The 20,669-nt window shown below is 49.3% G+C and overlaps 1 protein-coding gene across 3 annotated transcripts in view; it reads left to right on the top strand.

Annotated features, from left to right (window-relative positions):
* Window positions 1-20,669, top strand: part of CELF3 (CUGBP Elav-like family member 3) — an 86,959-nt gene that overhangs the window by 47,435 nt on the left and 18,855 nt on the right. For 2 of the 3 annotated variants that reach the window (XR_014505765.1, XM_083416668.1), the window contains exons 3-5: window positions 14,849-14,897; window positions 16,601-16,729; window positions 19,019-19,098. Coding sequence is in view for 2 of the 3 variants with exons in the window: in XM_083416668.1 (XP_083272794.1) it covers window positions 14,849-14,897; window positions 16,601-16,729; window positions 19,019-19,098 (258 nt within the window). In the remaining variant the exon portion in view is untranslated. The remainder of the gene's footprint in view (window positions 1-14,848; window positions 14,898-16,600; window positions 16,730-19,018; window positions 19,099-20,669) is intronic. The other variant, XM_083416669.1, reaches the window with a different exon arrangement.

Below are 20,669 nucleotides of genomic sequence, written 5' to 3' on the forward strand. Positions count from 1 at the left end.
TGTCCCTTTGGATCTCAACAGGCTCCACCTCCTTGACCATTAGACACGCTGGCCGAGGTGTTTGTGAAAGTTGGTGTCCAATAGCATCAGGAGTGTGACAGGTTCCTAATGAGGAAATTAGCTGGAAAATAAAAAGAATGAAACAAAAATATTTTGAGTATGCCAATAAATCAGGAAAACTGCTAGCGTGGCGGTTAGAGAAAAATGAACAAAGAAACTCCATAAACAAAATTAATATAAATGGAAAGTTAGTGTGTGTGTTAGTGGCAGATTCCTTCCCACCCACCCACCCACCTGCCCCAAATCTCCCTCTGCCTCGTTTCTGGGAATAGAGGGTGAAATAATGCACACATCTTGCTAGAAAGGGAACGTGTCGCCTGCCAGCTACAGATGGCCAAAGAAAATTAAACCTGTGTCTCCATGTGGGTAATCCGCGCCTTAATCTCCCCCACGGAGGCACCGGCAGGAGGGGGGTCTCCAAGCAGCGGAGACAACGGTGGGGGGATGACGACGGACTTTCGTTTTCTTCCCTTTCTGTGCCGGTTTGGCTCAATAAATCTGGAGTCTGCCCTGTCCAGGAACCAGAATTGAGGACTTGCAGGGACCTTCAGGGCTCATTTTGAAACACCTGCTTGAAAACCTTTCTGACTAGGCCAACGCCGGCTGTCAAGAACGGACCCTTCCAAAATGTTGTATGTTTTAAAGTTCTTTTTTAGGGTTTCTAATTTATGGGGGGTTTTTTGTTTCATAGCTGTAAACTGCTTTGGTACTTTTTGTGACACAGCTGTACATACATACTTTCAGACATTAATTATAAAAATAAGTAGTATTTCAAAGAGGAAATTTTCACAGGTGCATGGATGTAGCATATCTTCAGACATGATTGTGCCCCCCCCCCAAAAAAAGTGCTCTTTTTTTTTTACACAACGCTCGAAAACACGTGTTTTGGAGCACCATGCAAGATCACTTAATCTGGGCCTGAGTAGGCACCTAACTTATTCAAAACCATGAGGTCTAGGTGCTTGATTTTTTTCCTTTCAAGGGAAGAACAATAGCTTCATTTCAATGGGTAGATCACTGCCAGTTTTTTATAGCGGAAGTAGATCACAGTTGAACATATGTTAAGCCACAGAGCCTAGGGCTTGCCGATCAGAAGGTCGGCGGTTTGAATCCCCGCGACGGGGTGAGCTCCCGTTTCCCAGTCCCTGCTCCTGCCAACCTAGCAGTTCGAAAGCACATCAAAGTGCAAGTAGATAAATAGGTCCTGCTCCGGCGGGAAGGTAAACGGCATTTCCGTGCGCTGCTCTGGTGCACCAGAAGCGGCTTAGTCCTGCTGGCCACATGACCCAGAAGCTGTACGCCGGCTCCCTCGGCCAATAAAGCGAGATGAGCGCCGCAACCCCAGAGTCATCCGCGACTGGACCTAACGGTCACGGGTCCCTTTACCTTTTACCTTTAGATTGCAGTCTCTTGGGAGTTGGACATGCCTCATGTTGACCAAACTGAGGTACACGGATCGAGGGTTTGGTTCAGTACATGGTTGTTGTTGTTGTTTAGTCGTGTCTGCCTCTTCGTGACCCCCTGGACCAGAGCATGCCAGGCACTCCTGTCTTCCACTGCCTCCGGCAGTTTGGTCAAACTCATGCTGGTAGCCTCGAGAACACTGTCCCACCATCTCGTCCTCTGTCGTCCCCTTCTCCTTGTGCCCTCCATCTTTCCCAACATCAGGGTCTTTTCCAGGGAGTCTTCTCTTCTCATCGGTACATGGTACCTTCCTGTATTCTTCTGTTCACACACAGACACACACTCGCCTCTCCTGAGTACCAACAGAGCTTCAGCATCCTTGCTATTTCCCTGAGCCCCTCATGGCTCTCAGCTCCTGCCATCTTCTGTCAAGACCCCTGGCTGCTGTGCTTGCCAGCGATGGGGCGAGAGCGTTTGGCTCTTGGCGAAACGCAGCAAGGGCCCGTTTTATTTGCCCATCGCATCCAGCCCAACTGCAAGTGGGGAGGCCACCTCCCAGGAATCTGCCTTCAACTGCTGGTTCACCCAGCAAAGGCTTTGCAAAGTCTCCGGTTGCGGGGAGGAACATTTACTGATCCTGCTTTTAACAGCACCAGGGACCGAACCTGGGACCTTCTAGACACGAGTTGCTGTTTGTTGGGCTCCCAAGAGCAGGGGTCAGCAACCTTTTTCAGCAGGGGGCCAGTCCACTGTCCCTCAGACCTTGTGGGAGGCCGGACTATATTTTGAAGAAAAGAAATAATGAACAAATTCCTGTGCCCCACAAATAACCCAGAGATGCATTTTAATCTTACAGGCCAGATTTAGAAGGTGATTGGGTCATTTGAATAAACATTCACAAATTCTTTATTAGTAATATACAGATAGATAAACTGAGGATCTTTACAATTTTATCACATGCAGACAAAATATTTCTTTTCTTTTTTAGGGGGGGAGAGGGGAATTGGGGAGAAATAATGTGGATGATGTATTTTTGTTAAGATTGTTATGTTGGAATCCCTAATAAAAAATACCGTATTTTTTGCTCTATAAGACTCACTTTTTCCCTCCTAAAAAGTAAGGGGAAATGTGTGTGTGTCTTATGGAGCGAATGCAGGCTGCGCAGCTATCCCAGAAGCCAGAACAGCAAGAGGGATTGCTGTTTTCACTGCGCAGTGATCCCTCTTGCTGTTCTGGCTTCTGAGATTCAGAATATTTTTTTTCTTGTTTTCCTCCTCCCAAAACTAGGTGCATCTTGTGGTCTGGTGCGTCTTATAGATTGAAAAATATGGTATTTTAATAAATTAAACAATAGAAGGTGATTGGGCCAGATCTGGCCCCCAGGCCTTAGTTTGCCTACCCATGCCCAGGAGTCTTTTCCGACGCCAGAGGCCCTCTCAGGAAGAAGTGAGAGATGTGAGCTACGACCCAGAGGCTACCCAGCTGGCAGCTAGGATATAAGCCCCCTTTGCACAGGCGCCAGAAACTGGCCCCACAGCAGGGACCTCCTTGCTCAGTCATTAGGGCCCCTCTGCTCCACCCCAGAGCTGGCTGCATGCGAACCTCTCAGCTCGGCTCCTGTTTCCCCCAAACCGGGGCTGTCACACTTCGCCACGGCACCGCCGCGCTATTCCCCAAATCAGCAAAACAAATCCGGGGCTGTGGAACAGTGTCTCCCATGGGGCTGGGGATTCTCCTATAGGGCCCACGCTTCTGCCACGCCGTGTCATCTGCACACACAACAGGGTCGAAGCTGGCTTTGCCCGATCAAAACTTGTGTGGCGTATCAGCGCAGATAAAAACCAAACTGGGGGTTTTTTTTGGTGGGGTGGAGCGGAGGCTTAGGAGCAAATTTGTTTTTGCGAGCTGATCTCTCCCGATTTTTGTGAAACACAAACAAACCGACCCACGCACACACATCATCTTCTGCAAATACCTTGCTGGTTCACCTTTTGTTATGAACATTTCCTTCCTCTCCCCCCCCCAACCCAAAAAAACACACACCTTTCCTTCCCACCCCCTTCTATTCTCTCCTTTTCCTTTGCCAAAGTCTCCAGGTCATTGTTTATAGAGATAAGTTATGATGTCAGCGCATGTTCCCATGGCAACCCGATGGGTAAATTGGAGACGAGTGGGTGGTTACCATGGAGTATATTCTTCCGTTGCCATCGTTACAAAGCACCTGCTCCCTCTTTCTTTCTCTCTTTCTTTCTTTCTTTCTCTCCTGTCCCCCTCCACTCGTGATTTCGATAGCATAAATGACTGGCGGTTGGGGGGGGGGGAGCTGGTATCAGCAATTTCCCGATGCGATCCTTTCTGGAATCATCCACATCTGAGGGAACGGCGTCGGGAATGAATACACAGCATGGAACCCTTTGCCCCGGTAAAAACGGGATACGGTCCTGCGTTGGGTTGAATCGGAAGGAAAAGGCCAAGATTTAAAAAAATAAAATAAAATACGCTGTGAATGCTAATGGAAATGGGGTGGTTTGTTCCAAAAAAAACCATGCACATTGATGAGTTCATATCTGACACCACCCCTTAGAGCCAATCCCTCTCTTGAAATGTACCTTGCAGCTGAAATAAATGCTAATTTTTCATCAGTTTTTATCAGCTTCACCCCTCCCCTCTGTTCAGCTTTCAAATGGGAGCTGCTTTTGGCAAGAACTTCTCCTTTTGTATTGAAATTAATGCATATTCTTTCTGAGATTTCTTTCTTTCTTTCTTCCCCTTCCACTATTTCCCTTTCCGATGTCTGATGGGAAGTTTTAGCTTCCCTCTTTCCTCCTCTTTCCCATTATTTGTTACCACCTCTATGGGTCCAACGTCAGCCCTACCTAGAGTAGACCCATTGAAGTTGAATAACGGTTTCTAGATCCCCAGAATGGTTTAAAATCAATGGACAAGACAGAGCCTATCATTAGACAGGGAGTCACTAGAAATGAATGGGCCTAAGACAGGCCATATTCACAGCCTACATCAGGCATAGGCAAACTCCAGATGTTTTGAGACTACAGTTCCCATCATCCCTGACCACTGGTCCTGTTAGCTAGGGATGATGGGAGTTGTAGTCCAAAAACATCTGGAGGACTGAGTTTGCCTATGCCTGCCCTACATTTAAAGCGCTTTGATACCACTTTAAACAGCCGTGGTGTCTCCCAAGGGATTCTGGGAAATGTAGTTTGTTAGGAGTGCTGCTGAGAGTTGCTAGGAGAGCTCACAGAACTGCAATTCTTAGAGTGGTTTAACAGCTATTTCCTCTTCACAGGGAATTCAGGAAACAGCAGCCCCAAAAGGAGAATAGGAGGAATCTCCTATCGCCTCTCAGTGCCCTCAACAAACTACATCTCCCAGAATTCTTTGGGGGAAGCCAAGATTGTTCTTAAAGCAGCATCATAGTGCTTTAAATGTACGGTCAATTAATTAATTTCCATGGACCTGTTTTGAGCAGAACTTGAGTTGCATGCCATCCTATAGAACTACTGTTATTAAGTAGTAGCAATTAACAACGAATTGTTCTGTTAGCTGGCTGGGGGGGCTGATGAGAGTTTCAGCCCAAAACATCTTTATTATTTTCAACGGTGATGATGATGGAAATAATAAAGATGTTTTCGACTGAAACTCACGCCAGCCCCCAGCCAGCTTAACTGCTTGTCAGCTCCCAGTTTAAATGTCAGTACTGGAAAATATAGTTTTTAAATACTCTTTGGCTTGTCCCACGAGCAGGAGTAATTAGCAATCGAGCGATGGATTAGATGTATTCCTTTGGGACCCCTGTAACATGTTTGAAGGATGGGCAGAGAGAGCCTTCCTTAACCCGGACTGCAAAAACAATGGGTTGCTTGCTCTTAAAAGGCCTTGTTTGCTACTCCTTTAATTCTCACAACGATCTTGCAAGGTAGGTTAACCTGAGAATGAATGTATATGCCTAAGCTGGGCCCATTCGTTCCAATGGGTCTACCCAACCCATTAGCTGCAAATCCTAAAACTATAACCCTTGCATTAAAATTGTGACACGGAGGGGTTTCTAACCCACAAATGGTCTCTAAGCAGAGATGTATATTCTCTTTAGGGATGGGGAATCTTGCAGACCTGAGCTGAATAAATGCAACACTTGTTGTTGTTGTTATTGTTTAGTCGTTTAGTCGTGTCCGCCTCTTCATGACCCCCTGGACCAGAGGACGCCAGGCACTTCTGTCTTCCACTGCCTCCCGTAGTTTGGTCAAACTCATGCTAGTAGCTTCGAGAACACTGTCCAACTATCTCGTCCTCTGTTGTCCCCTTCTCCTTGTGCCCTCCATCTTTCCCAACATCAGGGTCTTTTCCAGGGAGTCTTCTCTTCTCAGGAGGTGACCAAAGTCTTGGAGCCTCAGCTTCAGGATCTGTCCTTCCAGTGAGCACTCAGGGCTGATTTCCTTAAGAATGGAGAGGTTGGATCTTCTTGCAGTCCATGGGACTCTCAAGAGTCTCCTCCAGCACCACAATTCAAAAGCATCCATTCTTCGGCAATCAGCCTTCTTGATGGTCCAGCTCTCACTTCCATACATCACGACTGGGAAAACCAGAGCTTGAACTATACGGACCTTTGTTAACAGCTACTAACTGGCAAATATCTGGAAAGTATCCCCCCAGCTCAGAAAGGGTCTACCTGTGAAAACCAGATACTCAGGACAAAGGATGGTGGGAAGGAGGAAAAGCTATTATAAACACCCTCAAGAAATTGGGAACTGTAGTTTATGGGTGCTGGAGATTCTAGGTCTCTTAGGGGCAAACTAAAGTTCCCAGGAGTCTTTTGAGGGAGCAACATACTTTAAATGCATGGCGTGCTTAGAGCCAACATTTATAGTTCCCTGGATTCTCTGCTTTGCGGGGGAAGGAAGCTGCAACCGGTATAAATAAATCTGTGGTGCAGAATTTCTTGACGTCCCAGGTGTGCTTCCTTCGCTAAAGACCATAAAGGGGGAACCTTCTTCCTTTCTTATTATGGAACGGTTAATAGGGTTTTTTAATTATTGATTCCAAGATGCTGGGAGTGTACCTTGATGGCCCGAGACCCAGCAGCGTATTGAATTCAACTATAAATATAAATAAGAATCGATAGCAAGAGGTGCAAGGAGGAGAGGGTGCCAAGTTCCTCACTCGTGAGGTGAAGCAATAGAGAAGATTGGCGAGCAACAGAAATGCCCGAACCAACCCTCCCCACCCCAAAAAAACAGCAGATTCCCTGCAAAGAGGGATTGTGCGACTAAACCAGATTTACGTCTGCAAGTGTAGACCAGAGCCTTGTATGCAGGGGCTAATTCCTTCCCACCCCGCCGCCGCAATGAGAACAATCTCACTTACAGATTGCATTTATTTCCCACCCTTTCTTCCAAGGAGCTCAAGGTCCTCCCAGCTCTCCATTTTATCCCTACAAAACAACCTTGCGATGTAGGTTAGGCTGTGAGGCAGTGACTGGGTGCCCAAGGTAGCTTCTTGGCTCTGTGGCAATTCAAACCCTGGTCTCTCCCAGGCAGGGACTAGTCCAGCACTCTAAGCACACTGGCCTTGTGGTGGAGATGGGTTCCTTTTCAGAAGAAAGGTTGGATAAAACTTAATAATAATAATAATAATAATGATGATAATAATAATAATAATACCAACTCTCTTCGCTGTTCCACCACTAGATTCCACTGACCTCCAAACACTTCTTTCGCCCCCCTCCTCGCCCTCTGGCACTGAAGTTGGGGGTGTGTGTGCTCCAAACCGAGCGATCAGCGTAATGAACGCTCTGCTAATTGACCCGCTGATCGATGGCTATCACTAATGTACTGCGGACGGGGGCTCTGCCGATCAAATAGGGACAGCCTGCGGCAAAAGTGGGGTGTGATGGGTACGCAGCGCAGCCAGCTAAGGCAACGCGGGGAGATTTTACGACATGCACCCGGATATGTCACCGTGGGTCTGAGCAGGGCCGAGACACAGAAACTCATGTTTTAATTCTCGTTTGTGGATCACCAACGTGACGGGCCCAAATGAGACCATTGTTCCTTGACAACTGCTGACCATCAGCAAAGGGAAGCTCCTCTGATCACGTGCAGAGTGCCTTTCCCTCCCCACGGAGGGCTGAAACCCTGACAGGGTCGGACCCTTCAAATGTCCATATTTGCCAGGGACAGTCTGGGATTTAAAGAAGCTGGATTTTGGCAACCCCAAAAGGCCACTGTGTTTCAGGGACAACACCAGCCCCGGCCTTATAAGATGGTTCCCTTCGCACTGGGGCAGAGGAACGAACCCCCCCTCTCCTCCCCATCGTCACAAACCACCCCCTAAAGCTGCTCGCAGGGATTGGGATCTGGTTGCCATGGCGCCCGAGGCCGGGGTACCATTCTTCCTCATCGTCTCCTTTGCCTCTCGTTGCCACAGCAACCGGCGCAGCCAAGTAGTTGAGGATGGGAGGGGAAACTGACCAGTTTCCCTCTTTCTATTATTATTATTATTCCTCACCAATAATGCACCACTCCCAGTTTTTCTTTCCCCCTTCCTCCTCCTGCTGTGATCCTGCCACTTAAAATCAGAACAGGAGGACAGAGTCACCACCGGGAATTAAAGCGAGAGAGAGGCAGGCGTACGGTCCTTTCATTGGGACTTTGATGAGGTGGAGCAGGGAGAAAATAAAATGCCTCTTGCTGGTGTGTGTATTTGTGTGTGTGTGTTGCATTTATATGCCTGTTGTCTTTGCCCATAGAGACATCACGTTGCCAACAAAGGTCCATATAGCTGTTAACAGACCCATAGATTAGTCTAATGCTCTCCTAAAGGATTCCAAGGCAGTGTTCCTTGCTATATCATGTGGCAGGGAGTTCCATAAGAATGTGTTGGGTGAAGAAATCAAATCCTTTGGTTCTCTACTTAATTTCCTACCCATCAGTTTTGTCAGGTGACTCTGAGTTCTAGTGTCATGGGTGAGGATGGGAATGAAATCAGTCTTCAGGCTTGCAGTCTGAAAAATGTGGTATATCAAGGGGGAAAGAAAGCAAAGTCGGCTGCCGGTTCTTAAATAATTTTTAGGATGACCAGCTGGAATGGAAATGGTTCAAGAAGAGGCAGACTTCCTTGCCTTCTGCTACAGCCTCCTCTTTCTCTACACTGGGCATAACTTCATAAAAGCCTGTTTGGCCTGCGCACCCCGTCCCCCATTTCCTTATCTTAAATTCCTTATCTCCACATTTCTGCTGCAATTTGTGAATTAGAAAAATAAAAACAAATCCTCATGAACATTTCAGTGCAAATTCTCTCCTGCACATTTTCTTACGCCGTTTTGCTTAACATGCACATTTTTTTTGCAATGCGATTTCCCTCTGTATAATGTATTTTTGTATGCTGTTTCCAACAATATAGGCAGCCTTTTTGCACACTTTGCCCAGTATGTATATTTGTATGTTTTGTTTTGGTAAACAATACCCTGCTGGAGAACAGCAGTGCAAAATTCGGGGAATGAAAATTTCAACTGATGGCCATTTTGTTGTTGTTGTTCATGCATTGTTTTGGAACGTGCAAATTAAGTGGAATTCGCCTTTAGACGTGACCTCGATTGAATTTCTCTCTCAGATCCATCCACATTTTAAAAGCCCCAAATACTTTCATCTCTCCTGGGAGAGGAGATCCTCTGCCCCCGTTTTCCTCACCCTTTCTCCGTGTTTATTCCAGCTCCACGAAATCCTCTTATTTTATTTTATTTTCTGAGATTGAGCAGCTAGAGCATGAAAAACGAGTGTTATATCACTGACGTCCTCACGGCAGCTTGGGCAAAAGCACCACGGCGGCTCACGAGAAAGCCCATCCGCCCAGGAGCTCGGATTCGCTCACAGAAGGCTCACCAGAGAAAGATGCGTTCTGAACGGTCAGCGGCAAACCTCGACAAAATCAAGCTCCGTCGAGAAGGAGTCCCATAATCTGGCACCACTTCTCTGCGCCCTATTTTTGGTCCAGGATTACCTCATTAGGAGAGGCCGTCTGCACCTGCGGCACACACAACACCACCAATTTATCTTATTTCGCAGGCAGCGGGAAGCGCGCTTTGTAATAAATAACTCACATTCTGGCTTTGGGGGGATTTTTTTAAGGAAAAAGGACAACCCAATGTTGCGGCCTGAATTTGACTCCGAAGCATCAAGGACTGAAAAGGATTCACTCTACATGAGGCCGTGTGGGTTGTTGCATCCTGGGAAAGCTGAATTTTCTGAACTGCTTCCAAGGGCAGCACCATGTACAGGGCATTGTAGTAGTCAAGACCATGAGACCTAAGTCCTTAACTTTTGGAAAACATGCCCACAATCAGTATCTGAGTGTCTGGACAGCACAATCCTATCCGGTCTTGAAAGACCTACGTTGGCTCCCAGTATGCTTCTGGGCACAATTCAAAGTGTTGGTGCTCACCTTGAAAGCCCTAAACGGCCTCGGCCCAGTATACCTGAAGGAGCGTCTCCACCCCAGATGCCGGGGTCCCTCTCCCGAGGGCCTTCTGGCAGTTCCCTCGCTACGAGAAGCCAAGTTACAGGGAACCAGACAGAGGGCCTTCTCGGAGGTGGCACCCACCCTGTGGAACGCCCTCCCACCAGATGTCAAAGAGAAAAACAACTACCAGACTTTCAGAAGACACCTGAAGGCAGCCCTGTTTAGGGAAGCTTTTAATGTTTGATGCATTACTGTATTTTAATATTTTGTTGGAAGCCGCCCAGAGTGGCTGGGGAAGCCCAGCCAGATGGGTGGGGTATAAATTATTATTATTATTATCATCACTCTTAAGGATGGGGTGACTGTTAGCTTGTTTGAAACTGCATGATCCCAAACATTTAATGTTTTTAAGCTGTTTTTGGTCTTGCATATTATTTGCTGGTTGTCATTAAGAAGCTTCCTGATACCAGATGGGACCTTTTGTCTGTCAAACTCAGTACTGCCGTCACGGCTGGCAGTGCCCGGGTGGCGGATAGACTCAGTACTGCCGTCACGGACTGGCAGTGCCCGGGTGGCGGATAGACACAAAGGTCCCTTGCTCTGGCAAAGGAGTGAGGTGCTGCTGAAGCTCTCAAGCTGGTCTGTCTGGCAGATTAGCATGTGGGAAGCCAGAGGAGACAAGTACCGTATTTTTCGCTCCATAAGACACACTTTTTCCCTCCTAAAAAGCAAGGGGAAATGTGTGTGCGTCCTATGGAGCGAATGCAGGGGGGACGCATGCAGGAAAAGCCCCCAAGAGCCGCACACAAGCTCCGCGCGGCTCTTGCGGGCTTTTCCCCAGAAGGGAGAAGGGACCGACGCGGTCAGTCAGTCCCCTCTTCCTCCTCGTAGAAAAGCCCGCAGGAGCCGTGTGCTCCTTAAAGGGTGCGCAGCTCCTGTGGGCTTTTGCGGGAGGTGGGGGTATTGCCATAGCCGCACACAGCCTCTCCCAGCCAGACGGGTTGCGCACGGCTAAAGAAGCCAAGACAGCCAGCGGGATGGATCCCGCTCACTGTCTTGGCTTCTTTGCTCTTTGGGGCTGGGGGGGGGGGGACCCGGCTTCCCCTGGCAGCCCCGAGAAGCTCTGGGGCTGGGGGGGGGATAATATTTTTCTTCTTGATTTCCCCCTCTAAAAACTAGGTGCGTCTTGTGGTCTGGTGCGTCCTATAGAGCAAAAAATACGGTAAACAGAGGCTAGCTACGTCTTTTCTTTTCTTTGCTGGGGTTCCTGCTTCATGCCGGTAGCTTGAACATTCAACCTCCTTGCACTTTGTTTGATACAAGGGCTGCCATGTTGCCCTCCTTCTGCACTTCACAATGCCCCGCTATGCCACTAATAGAACACCTGCTTTGAATGCAGAAGGTCTCAGGTTCAACCCCCCTGAAGAGCTGTTGCCAGCCAGTGCAGGCCATATTGAGCAAGGTGGCTCTGTCAAATGTCTCTTCCCGTGTTGCTATCTAAGGCCTTCCTTTTTCGGATCCATGGGGACTAGAACCTTTGATTTTGAAGGCCTGCGGCTCAGTGGCAGGGCACCCAGTTTGCGCGCAGAAGGTCCTAGGCATCTCCCATTAGGTCCGGGAATGGCTCTTGAGTCTGAAACCCTGGACAGCAGCTGCCGGTCAGAGTGGGGTATACTGAGCTCAATGACCCACTAGATTGATGGTGAGCTTGCCACCACAGCAGCAGCTTCAGGGAGGCAAGATGGAGCCTTGCAGACAAGCCCTTGCCAGCGAAATCTCCCTTTCTCTCTCTCTTCTTTCCCTGTTCCTGGGCCTTTCCAGGGCCTCGTCCGCCTCCGCAAGGCCTGCTTTCCTTTAATGTGATTACAACTGCTTTTACAGAAAAAAGGCCCCAGCTGCCTGCTGGGATAATCTAGCTCTTTCTAATCCCGAAGGCTGGGGAGAGTGCTCTCCATCAGGGACTTAACCCTCCCGAGGCTGCCTGGGGCTTTGTGTGTGTGCAATTCCCTTTGTAAAACAAGAGGCAGTGTGGCATAGTGGTTAGAGTGTCAGGCTAAAACCTGGGAGACCGGGTCTCAAATCCTTACTCGACCTTGGACAATCTCTTCCAGCCAAATCTACCCCGCAGGGTCGTTGTGCGAGGGGGGGAGAGAGAGCCGCGCATCTTTTTACCATATTTTTTGCTCTATAAGACTCACTTTTTTCCTCCTAAAAAAGTAAGGGGAAATGTGTGTGCGTCTTATGGAGCGAATGCAGGCTGCGCAGCTACCCCAGAAGCCAGAACAGGAAGAGGGATTGCTGCTTTCACTGCGCAGCGATCCCTCTTGCTGTTCTGGCTTCTGAGATTCAGAATATCTTTTTTCTTGTTTTCCTCCTCCAAAAACTAGGTGCGTCTTGTGGTCTGGTGCGTCTTATAGAGCAAAAAATACGGTATTTCTTTATACGACCCATAGCACATATAAGGTGTCCATGTGCTGCGGCATTTGGGGTTCTTGGGGCTAGGATCTGGGGGTGCCAGGCTTCTGATCCTCACCCAAAGGTCGACATCGCACCTTTAAAAGCATGGTTATATAATCTCCCCCCCCCCCAAAAAAAAAATTCATTTTATAACACAAATAAAGAACACACACACACACACAAAATACACACCAATTCTTGTCATAACCTTATTTTTCTAATATAAGTGGGCTTCCCCAAGTCCCCCCTATCTGATTTTCATCTTACTTCATCTTTAGCAGTTTACATATATCATAGTTTCTAACCATCTTTTTTTTATCACACTTAAAATAACTTCACATTTTATCACTTGCAAATAATACTGTTTTAAAACACGCTATCTTCTACTTCTAACCCTACGGCCATATCCACTTCCAAAGCTATTCAACGATTTAAATATTAACATTTTTTTTCAAATATTCCTTAAACCTCTTCCAGTCTTCTTCCACCGTCTCTTCTCTCTGGTCTTGGAGTCTCCCAGTCAGTCTCCCGGCAAGTTCCATATAGCCCGTCATCTTCATCTGCCATTAAAGCACGGTTATATAATCTTAAAACGGCCATGGGAGAATCCCGGGAACTGTAGTTTCAAGGCGCTGAGAGTTGTTAGGAGACCCTCTATTCCCCTACCGGAGGAACTACAATTCCCAGAGTGGTTTAGCAACCAGCCCCTCTTCCGGGGGAACTGTGGGGAAATTGTAACTCTATGGAGGGGTCTCTTGGCACCCATCGCAAACTGCAGTTCCCAGAACTCCCTGGCTATTTAAAAATGGCATGGCGAAGGTCTGCGAGTGTGACCCCGGGCTCTTAGCCTAAAGCTATCTTGCAAGGTTGTCGCAAGGATGCAATGGGGAGAGATAGCTGTCAAATTGCAGATTTGAAAATAAGGGACCAGCAGCCTCGAAAATAAGGGATCAGCAGCCAAAATAAGGGATTAACAATTACTTTGATAAAATACATATTTTGTTGCGTGCAAATGGCTTTAGATACCTATTAGGTCCATAAATTACCATATAGCATATATTCAACACACACACAAAAGCAACAATTTGTTGTTGACAAAGGACAGCTGGACATAGAAAGGGCCCCATTACCTTCAGTAGCTTATTTAAGGGACATCATCAATAAGGGACAGCAGCGGGACATGGCGCTGGGATAAGGGACTGTCCCGCCAAATAAGGGACGCTTGACAGCTATGTGGGGAGATTTTTTTGGGGGGGTGATGAATGCCCCCTTGAACTCCTTGCAGGAAAGGAGCGATACAAAAGTGGAATGAAACAGCAATGGTTTTAAAATGCTGTGCTTCTAAGAAACTGGAGTTGCACCTGTCCCCATGATTGCATTTCCTAATTTCTAGCCCCAGATGTGGGAAGCAGGCAGGAGGGGGACATGTGCAGATGTTGCCAGCTCTCATCATCGCTTTAGCCAGGATGGCAAACACTCAGGGGAGAGGATGGGAGTTGTAGTCTATCAAGGTCCTGTGTGAGTGCCTGGAGGAGGTTGGAGGACGGATGGCGGCTAACAGATTGAGGTTGAATCCTGACAAGACAGAAGTACTGTTTTGGGGGGGCAGGGGGCGGGCGGGTGTGGAGGACTCCCTGGTCCTGAATGGGGTCACTGTGCCCCTGAAGGACCAGGTGTGCAGCCTGTGAGTGATTTTGGACTCACAGCTGTCCATGGAGGCGCAGGTCAATTCTGCGTCCAGGGCAGCTGTCTACCAGCTCCATCTGGTACGCAGGATGAGACCCTACCTGCCCACAGACTGTCTCGCCAGAGTGATGCATGCCCTGGTTATCTCCCGCTTGGACTACTGCAATGTGCTCTACGTGGGGCTACCTTTGAAGGTGACCCGGAAACTGCAATTAATCCAGAATGCGGCAGCTAGACTGGTGACTCGGAGTGGCCGCCAAGACCACATAACACCGGTCTTGAAAGACCTACACTGGCTCCCAGTACGTTTCTGAGCACAATTCAAAGTGTTGGTGTTGACCTTTAAAGCCCTAAATGTCTTCGGTCCAGTATCCCCGAAGGAGCGTCTCCACCCCCATCATCCAGCCCGGACACTGAGGTCCATCGCCGAGGGCCTTCTGGCGGTTCCCTCCCTGTGAGAAGTGAGGTTACAGGGAACCAGGCAGAGGGCCTTCTTGGTGGTGGTGCCTGCCCTGTGGAACACCCTCCCACCAGATGTCAAGACAATAAACAACTATTTTATTTTTAAAAGACCCTGTTTAGCTAAGTTTTTAATGTCTAACGCTGTATTGTTTTTGATATTTGGTTGGAAGCCTCCCAGAGTGGCTGGGGAAACCCAGCCAGATGGGCAGGGTATAAATAATAAATGATGATGATGATGTTGGCCTTTGCCCCACCTCACACCTCTGGGTCTGGATCCACAGCCTCTGTCTCCTTCTCGTTCCAGATGAACCGACCGATCCAGGTGAAGCCAGCGGACAGCGAAAGCAGAGGAGGTAGATTCTCCCTCTGGGGTTCTGGGGTGCTGGGCGGTTCAGAGAGCAGCTTGCCTGCTCACCTGGTGTCTTCTGAGAAGCTGGCCTCCAATTTCTGGACAGTTTTGATTCCCTTAATAATACCATGCTACCTCTGGTTGCAAACGGTATCCGTTCCAGAGCCCTGTTCGCAACCTGAAAGGAATGCAACCTGCAGTGGCACGTCTGCTCAAGTCGCAATCCGCCGCTTCTGCACATGCGCGTGACGTCATTTTGCGCCTCTGCGCATGCGCAAGTGGCGAAACCCGGAAGTAACCCTTTCCGGTACTTCTGGGTCGCTGCGGGACGCAACCTGAAAAAAACGTATCAAGAGGTATGACTGTACAGCCTTCTCCACCCTGAAACCCCATCCCCCGGATGTTTCGGACTACAACTCTCATCAGCGCCAGCCAGCTGGGAGTCGTAGTTCAACGCTTCTGGAGGGGTCCGTTTTGGCGAAGGTGGTGGAGAGCTAATAAGTTTCACCCCCCCACACACACACTTTTCCAGGAGTTTCCCCCCTTTTTTAAAAAATAATTTTTTATTAATTTGTTCATTAATCTTGCCACATCATATCCAAATTAAAAATAAATATATGTGCCATTTATACATTCTGAATTAATTAATTTTTTGAAGATTCCCATGTTCTGGCTGGTCCACAGAAAGTCTTTTATTTTTGTTCCTGCCTTTTCTCTGTTGTTTATTCCCAATATCACAGGTCCAATGTTAACCCCTTCTTATCGTCACAGTGACTGGTATGGACTTTCCCATCGTGCTTAACGAATCCATATTACGTGGGCACGCAAGAGGAAATTTTATTCTTCTTGTTGTTATTCTTCCATTGTTTTTCCGTGCAATCCCCCCAGGTTTTTTCCCGGGGGGGGGGATGTGTGTGTATGTACCGTATTTTTCGCTCTATAGGACGCACTTTTTCCCCTCCAAAAATTAAGGGGAAATGTGTGTGCGTCCTATGGCAAGAATGCAGGCTCCTTGGCTTCAGCAAAAGCAACGTGAAGCCTCCGAAGCACAGAGGGAGCACTCCCTCCACGCTCCGGAGGCTTTGTGTTGCTTTCGCTGAAGCCTGGAGAACGAGAGGGGTCGGTGCGCACCGACCCCTCTCGCTCTCCAGGCTTCAGGGATAGACTCTCCTGGCTTCAGCAAAAGGAACCTGAAGCCTCCGGAGCGCAGCGGGAGGTCCCGCGGTGCTCCGAAGGCTTCGGGTTGCTTTCGCTGAAGCCAGGAAAGCAAGACGCTCCCGGCTTCAGCAGAGAGGGAGAGCTGTGCTGCGCCCCTTCAGCAAAGCAGGAGAAGAAATGGAAGGGGCTCCGTTTCTCCTGCCGCTTCGCTGAAGGGGTGCTGAGCAGAGAGGGGGAGAATTTTTTTCCTTGTTCTCCCCCTCTAAAACAAGGTGCGTCCTATGGTCGGGTGCGTCCTATAGAGCGAAAAATACGGTATATTTTTTATTTTGTGGAATTTATATACCACTTGATTGTCAAAAAAACAACCCTAAAAGACGTAATCGCCACTAAGAGAAACAGCAACAAGGCATCCGAAAAGTTAAAATAGACCGGAAACAAATAAAAACTCATGCCAGCTTTCTGAACAGAGGGGGGCAAGTTTATGGCACAGGCTGGGCTCCCCCAGGACGGCCATTATCTGAGCAACCTCCTTTCTCCTCCTTCCAGAAGACAGGAAGCTCTTTGTGGGAATGTTGGGTAAGCAGCAGACAGACGAGGACGTCCGGAAAATGTTCGAGCCGTTCGGGAACATCGACGAGTGCACGGTACTGCGGGGTCCCGACGGCACCAGCAAAGGTGAGTGGGAAAGGGGGGGCGGCCGCCCACCGCTGCCATCGGAAGGTTGCCCCTGAGCAGGTGCCCCTGAACTATAACTTCCATCAGCACCAGCTTGGCCAATGGGTAGGGATGGGAGTTGTAGTCCAACAACATCTGGAGAGAGTTGCTGCTCTGGGATGTGACTAAGGGCCCCCTGTGACGTAAGAACATTTTGCACGCATGCTCAGAGTGGGCGCATCCCTTTTTGCCGCCTGATAGATGCCAGACAGGAAGTGCCACCTCACTTTGCCACTTCCACCGCTGGAGAAACCAGCGGCAGATCACTAGTGATTTCCAGCGAGATCTCGCCCAGATCTCATGAGTTCTCTCCGGGAATTGGCACTAAAGTTGGCACCGCTTCTCTGCCAGTGCCAGAGGTGGAAGAGTGCCCATCTGGTGCTGCCTTGGGGGTTCCTTCCACCCAAGGCAGCTGCTCCCCCTTGCCCCATGGGTGCGCTGGGCCTGATTCATGCAGGCCTGTTTTAAAAAGCGATGAGGCACAACGAGCTAACGTTGGCCTGATCTTACGTCCTTACAGAGCATTGATCATCAGACAGGTGTCTCTGTCCAGGGCCGTCTTACTCATAGAGGCTAGTGGCACGGGGCACCAGGGCGCCAAGTTCTGAAGGGTGCCAGGGAAGAGGCGGAGGCTGGAGGCGGCACCTCCCATCATCAGCTCGCCGCCCTTGCCCGCCATGCCGCGCCAAAGCAGCACTGCGCCCGGAGCCTCTGCCTGCCGTGGCCACCATGGCACGCAGCATCCAGCTGAGCTGGGAGGTGCCATGTCCAGCCTCTGGCTCTTCCCCGCCGGAGGAGCTGACCTCCAGCCGCTGCCTGCCTCCTCCAGCCCCGCTGGCAGTGCTGTCCTCCCTAAAAAAAACTTTGGGAAACGGAGGGGTGGGGGTGGCCAGAGGGAGCTTTGCACCACGGCGCCGGCTATGCTTAAGACAGCCCTGGCTCTGGCTCCCTCCTGCATCTAGAAGGCAGGCGACAGACATACCAAACAGCCAATCGGACCCTGTTTCAGCGTGTCCTCCTTCACGCCCCCAGCTCCATGGGCTGCCCGCCTTTCAGAGGTTTAAAACGGGTGAGCTGGGTTCGTGACGGCACAGGTCCCAGCCAATCGGAGCTAGGCACAGCTCGAAACACACACAGTTGGTTTTGCCATCCTGAGCACAACCCGGGAAAGACAAGGGCGCCTTGGTGGGGAGGGGGTGGCTGGCGAATGGCTACCGTGACAAAATGTAGCGATGGCCAGCGAGTCGGGCAGCTTTAGAAGAGAATTTGACCAATTCGTGGAGGAGATGCCTCTGCGGTCAGAGTCAGCGGTGCTTCCGAACACCAGTCACTGGAAACCACAGGAGAGCAGAGGGCTCCTGTGGTCAGTCTCCTGCTTGTGGGCTTCTGTCGGGGGACTGCCATCAGAACAGGGGAGGGAGGCAGGGGGGCCGTTGGGATACAGAGAGCCTTGGAAGGCCTGAGGAGCAGTTCCTCTTCCAGCAGTGGGAAAAGCCACACCTCCAGAGAAGAGAGGGAAGGGGCCAGCCAAGAGAGGAGAGGGCTCAAGGATGATGCTGAGAGCCCCAGGGCCTCACCTGGCCAGGCTGGAAGGAAAGGGCTTGAGGATGATGCTGAGAGCCCCAGCGCCTCACCTGGCCAGGCTGGAAGGAAAGGGCTTGAGGATGATGCTGAGAGCACCAGGGCCTCACCTGGCCAGGCTGGAAGGAAAGGGCTTGAGGATGATGCTGAGAGCCCCAGGGCCTCACCTGGCCAGGCTGGAGGGAAAGGGCTTGAGGATGATGCTGAGAGCACCAGGGCCTCACCTGGCCGGGCTAGAAGGAAAGGGCTTGAGGGTGATGCTGAGAGCCCCAGCGCCTCACCTAGCCAGGCCGGCCAGGAGGGACGCACGCCACTTCCGTCGCCCAGCTTGCGCAGACGGGTGAAACGCAAGGAGGGGAGGAGGAGGCTTGGGGTGCTGAAGTTCTTATTTTGGGGGAGAAGCCGGAAGGGGCCACTCCCGGATTCTGCAAGTGACTGAGACGGACATGAACTTTGTAGATCTGCACTGTAAATAGTTTGCACGATAAAACCTGTAAAAGCCAGGTCGGAGTCCTGCCTGGTTACTCACGAGCAACCACCACCAGCATCTGACAGCTTCCTAGTGATGCATCAGATTGGCCACTGTGAGTACAGGGCGCAGGCCTGATCCAGCGGCCAAGCTCATCCTGTTTCGTCTCCAAATCTTTCCCTTTCTCTCCCCTCTGCCAGGCTGCGCCTTTGTGAAGTTCCAGACGCACGCAGAAGCACAAGCGGCCATCAATACATTGCACGGAAGCCGCACGTTACCGGTGAGACCCACAGCTTCTGCCTTGCTGGGGGGCAGGGAGAGCCAGGGGCTGTGGGGGGGGCAGAGGAGGAGGAGAAGGTTGTCTTGCTAAATCCCTTCTGCCTTCCATTAAGTCCTTTCATTTTGAGGCTCCGCCTTCAGTAAGCGAGCGAGGAGGGAGAGGGAAGAAATCTTCCACAGGCTCTGCTACCTCCTAGTGGACAATCGTCCTCTGTTCCGCTTTCCCAAAAGAGTACAGTGGTACCTCGGGTTACATACGCTTCAGGTTACAGACTCCGCTAACCCAGAAATAGTGCTTCAGGTTAAGAACTTTGCTTCAGGATGAGAACAGAAATCGCGCGGCGGCGGCAGCAGGAGGCCCCGTTAGCTAAAATGGTGCTTCAGGTTAAGAACAGTTTCAGGCTAAGTACGGACCTCCGGAACGAATTAAGTACTTAACCCGAGGTACCACTGTAGTCCAAAAGATTTGTCAACTTTTTTTAAAAAAAAGATTTGCCGAGGCTGCAGAAAAGAGTTCCGGCAATTTGATTTGTGAATTAAATAGCTGTTTAAATCAGGGGGTTGCCAACTTTTCAAGCTAGCCTCTGATGCTATGCATTCACGCACGACTTAAGATGGCAGTGATCGAGGGGCGGCAAATAGGGCACAAATCAATCCTTTTGGGTTCTTCTCCGTTTCTAATTTTTCCAATCTTAACTTCAATTCTCCGCATTTCTGCACCAGTTTATATTTTTTTTAAAAAAAAATCTTCGTTTTGTCTTTAATGTACAAATCTTTGTACACAATTCCCCCCTGTGCACCCATATCTGCAAGCAAATTTCCCTAACGATAATGCATTTTTAATGTTACTTTCATTAACGTATACATATAGCTGACACTTTCCCCTAATAATATGCATTTTTGAGGAAACACTCGATGTTCCCCCAAGTTAACATGACTTCAATCATCCCTGGTGGTTGACTATCCTGCCTAAGGGGCTGACATGAGCTGTTGTCTGACAAGATGTAGCAAAACAACCACAGTCGTACCTTGGAAGTCGAACAGCCTAGTTTTCGAACGTTTTGGCTCCCGAACGATCGCGACCCGGAAGTGAATGTTCTGGGTTTTGAATGTTCTTTTAGAAGCCGAACGTCCGACGGGGCTTCTGTGGCTTCCGATAGGCTGAAGGAGCTTCCTGCAGCCAATCAGAAGCCACAATTTGATTTTCAAACATTTTGGAAGTCGAATGGACTTCCGGAATGGATTCCGTTCAACTCCAAGATATGACTGTATATTAAAACACCTGAGATTAAAGTATGCCATGAGCAAATCCCATTAACCAGAGCATAACGGTTAAAAGAAGAATTTGGGGGTTGAAGACAGGAGATCAGGAAAAAACGTTTATCTAAATAGGTGTCTTCAAGTGTCATCAGTATTGGCATTCCACTGACCCTTAATAATAATAATAATAATTTATTATTTATACCCCGCTCATCTGGCTGGGTTTCCCCAGACACTCTGGGCCACTTCCAACTGAATATTAAAAACAATACAGCATCAGACATTAAAAACTTCCCTAAACAGTTTGTCTTG

The sequence above is a fragment of the Podarcis tiliguerta genome, assembly GCF_965153285.1.
Source record: "Podarcis tiliguerta genome assembly, chromosome: 16".
Lineage (NCBI taxonomy): Eukaryota > Metazoa > Chordata > Lepidosauria > Squamata > Lacertidae > Podarcis > Podarcis tiliguerta.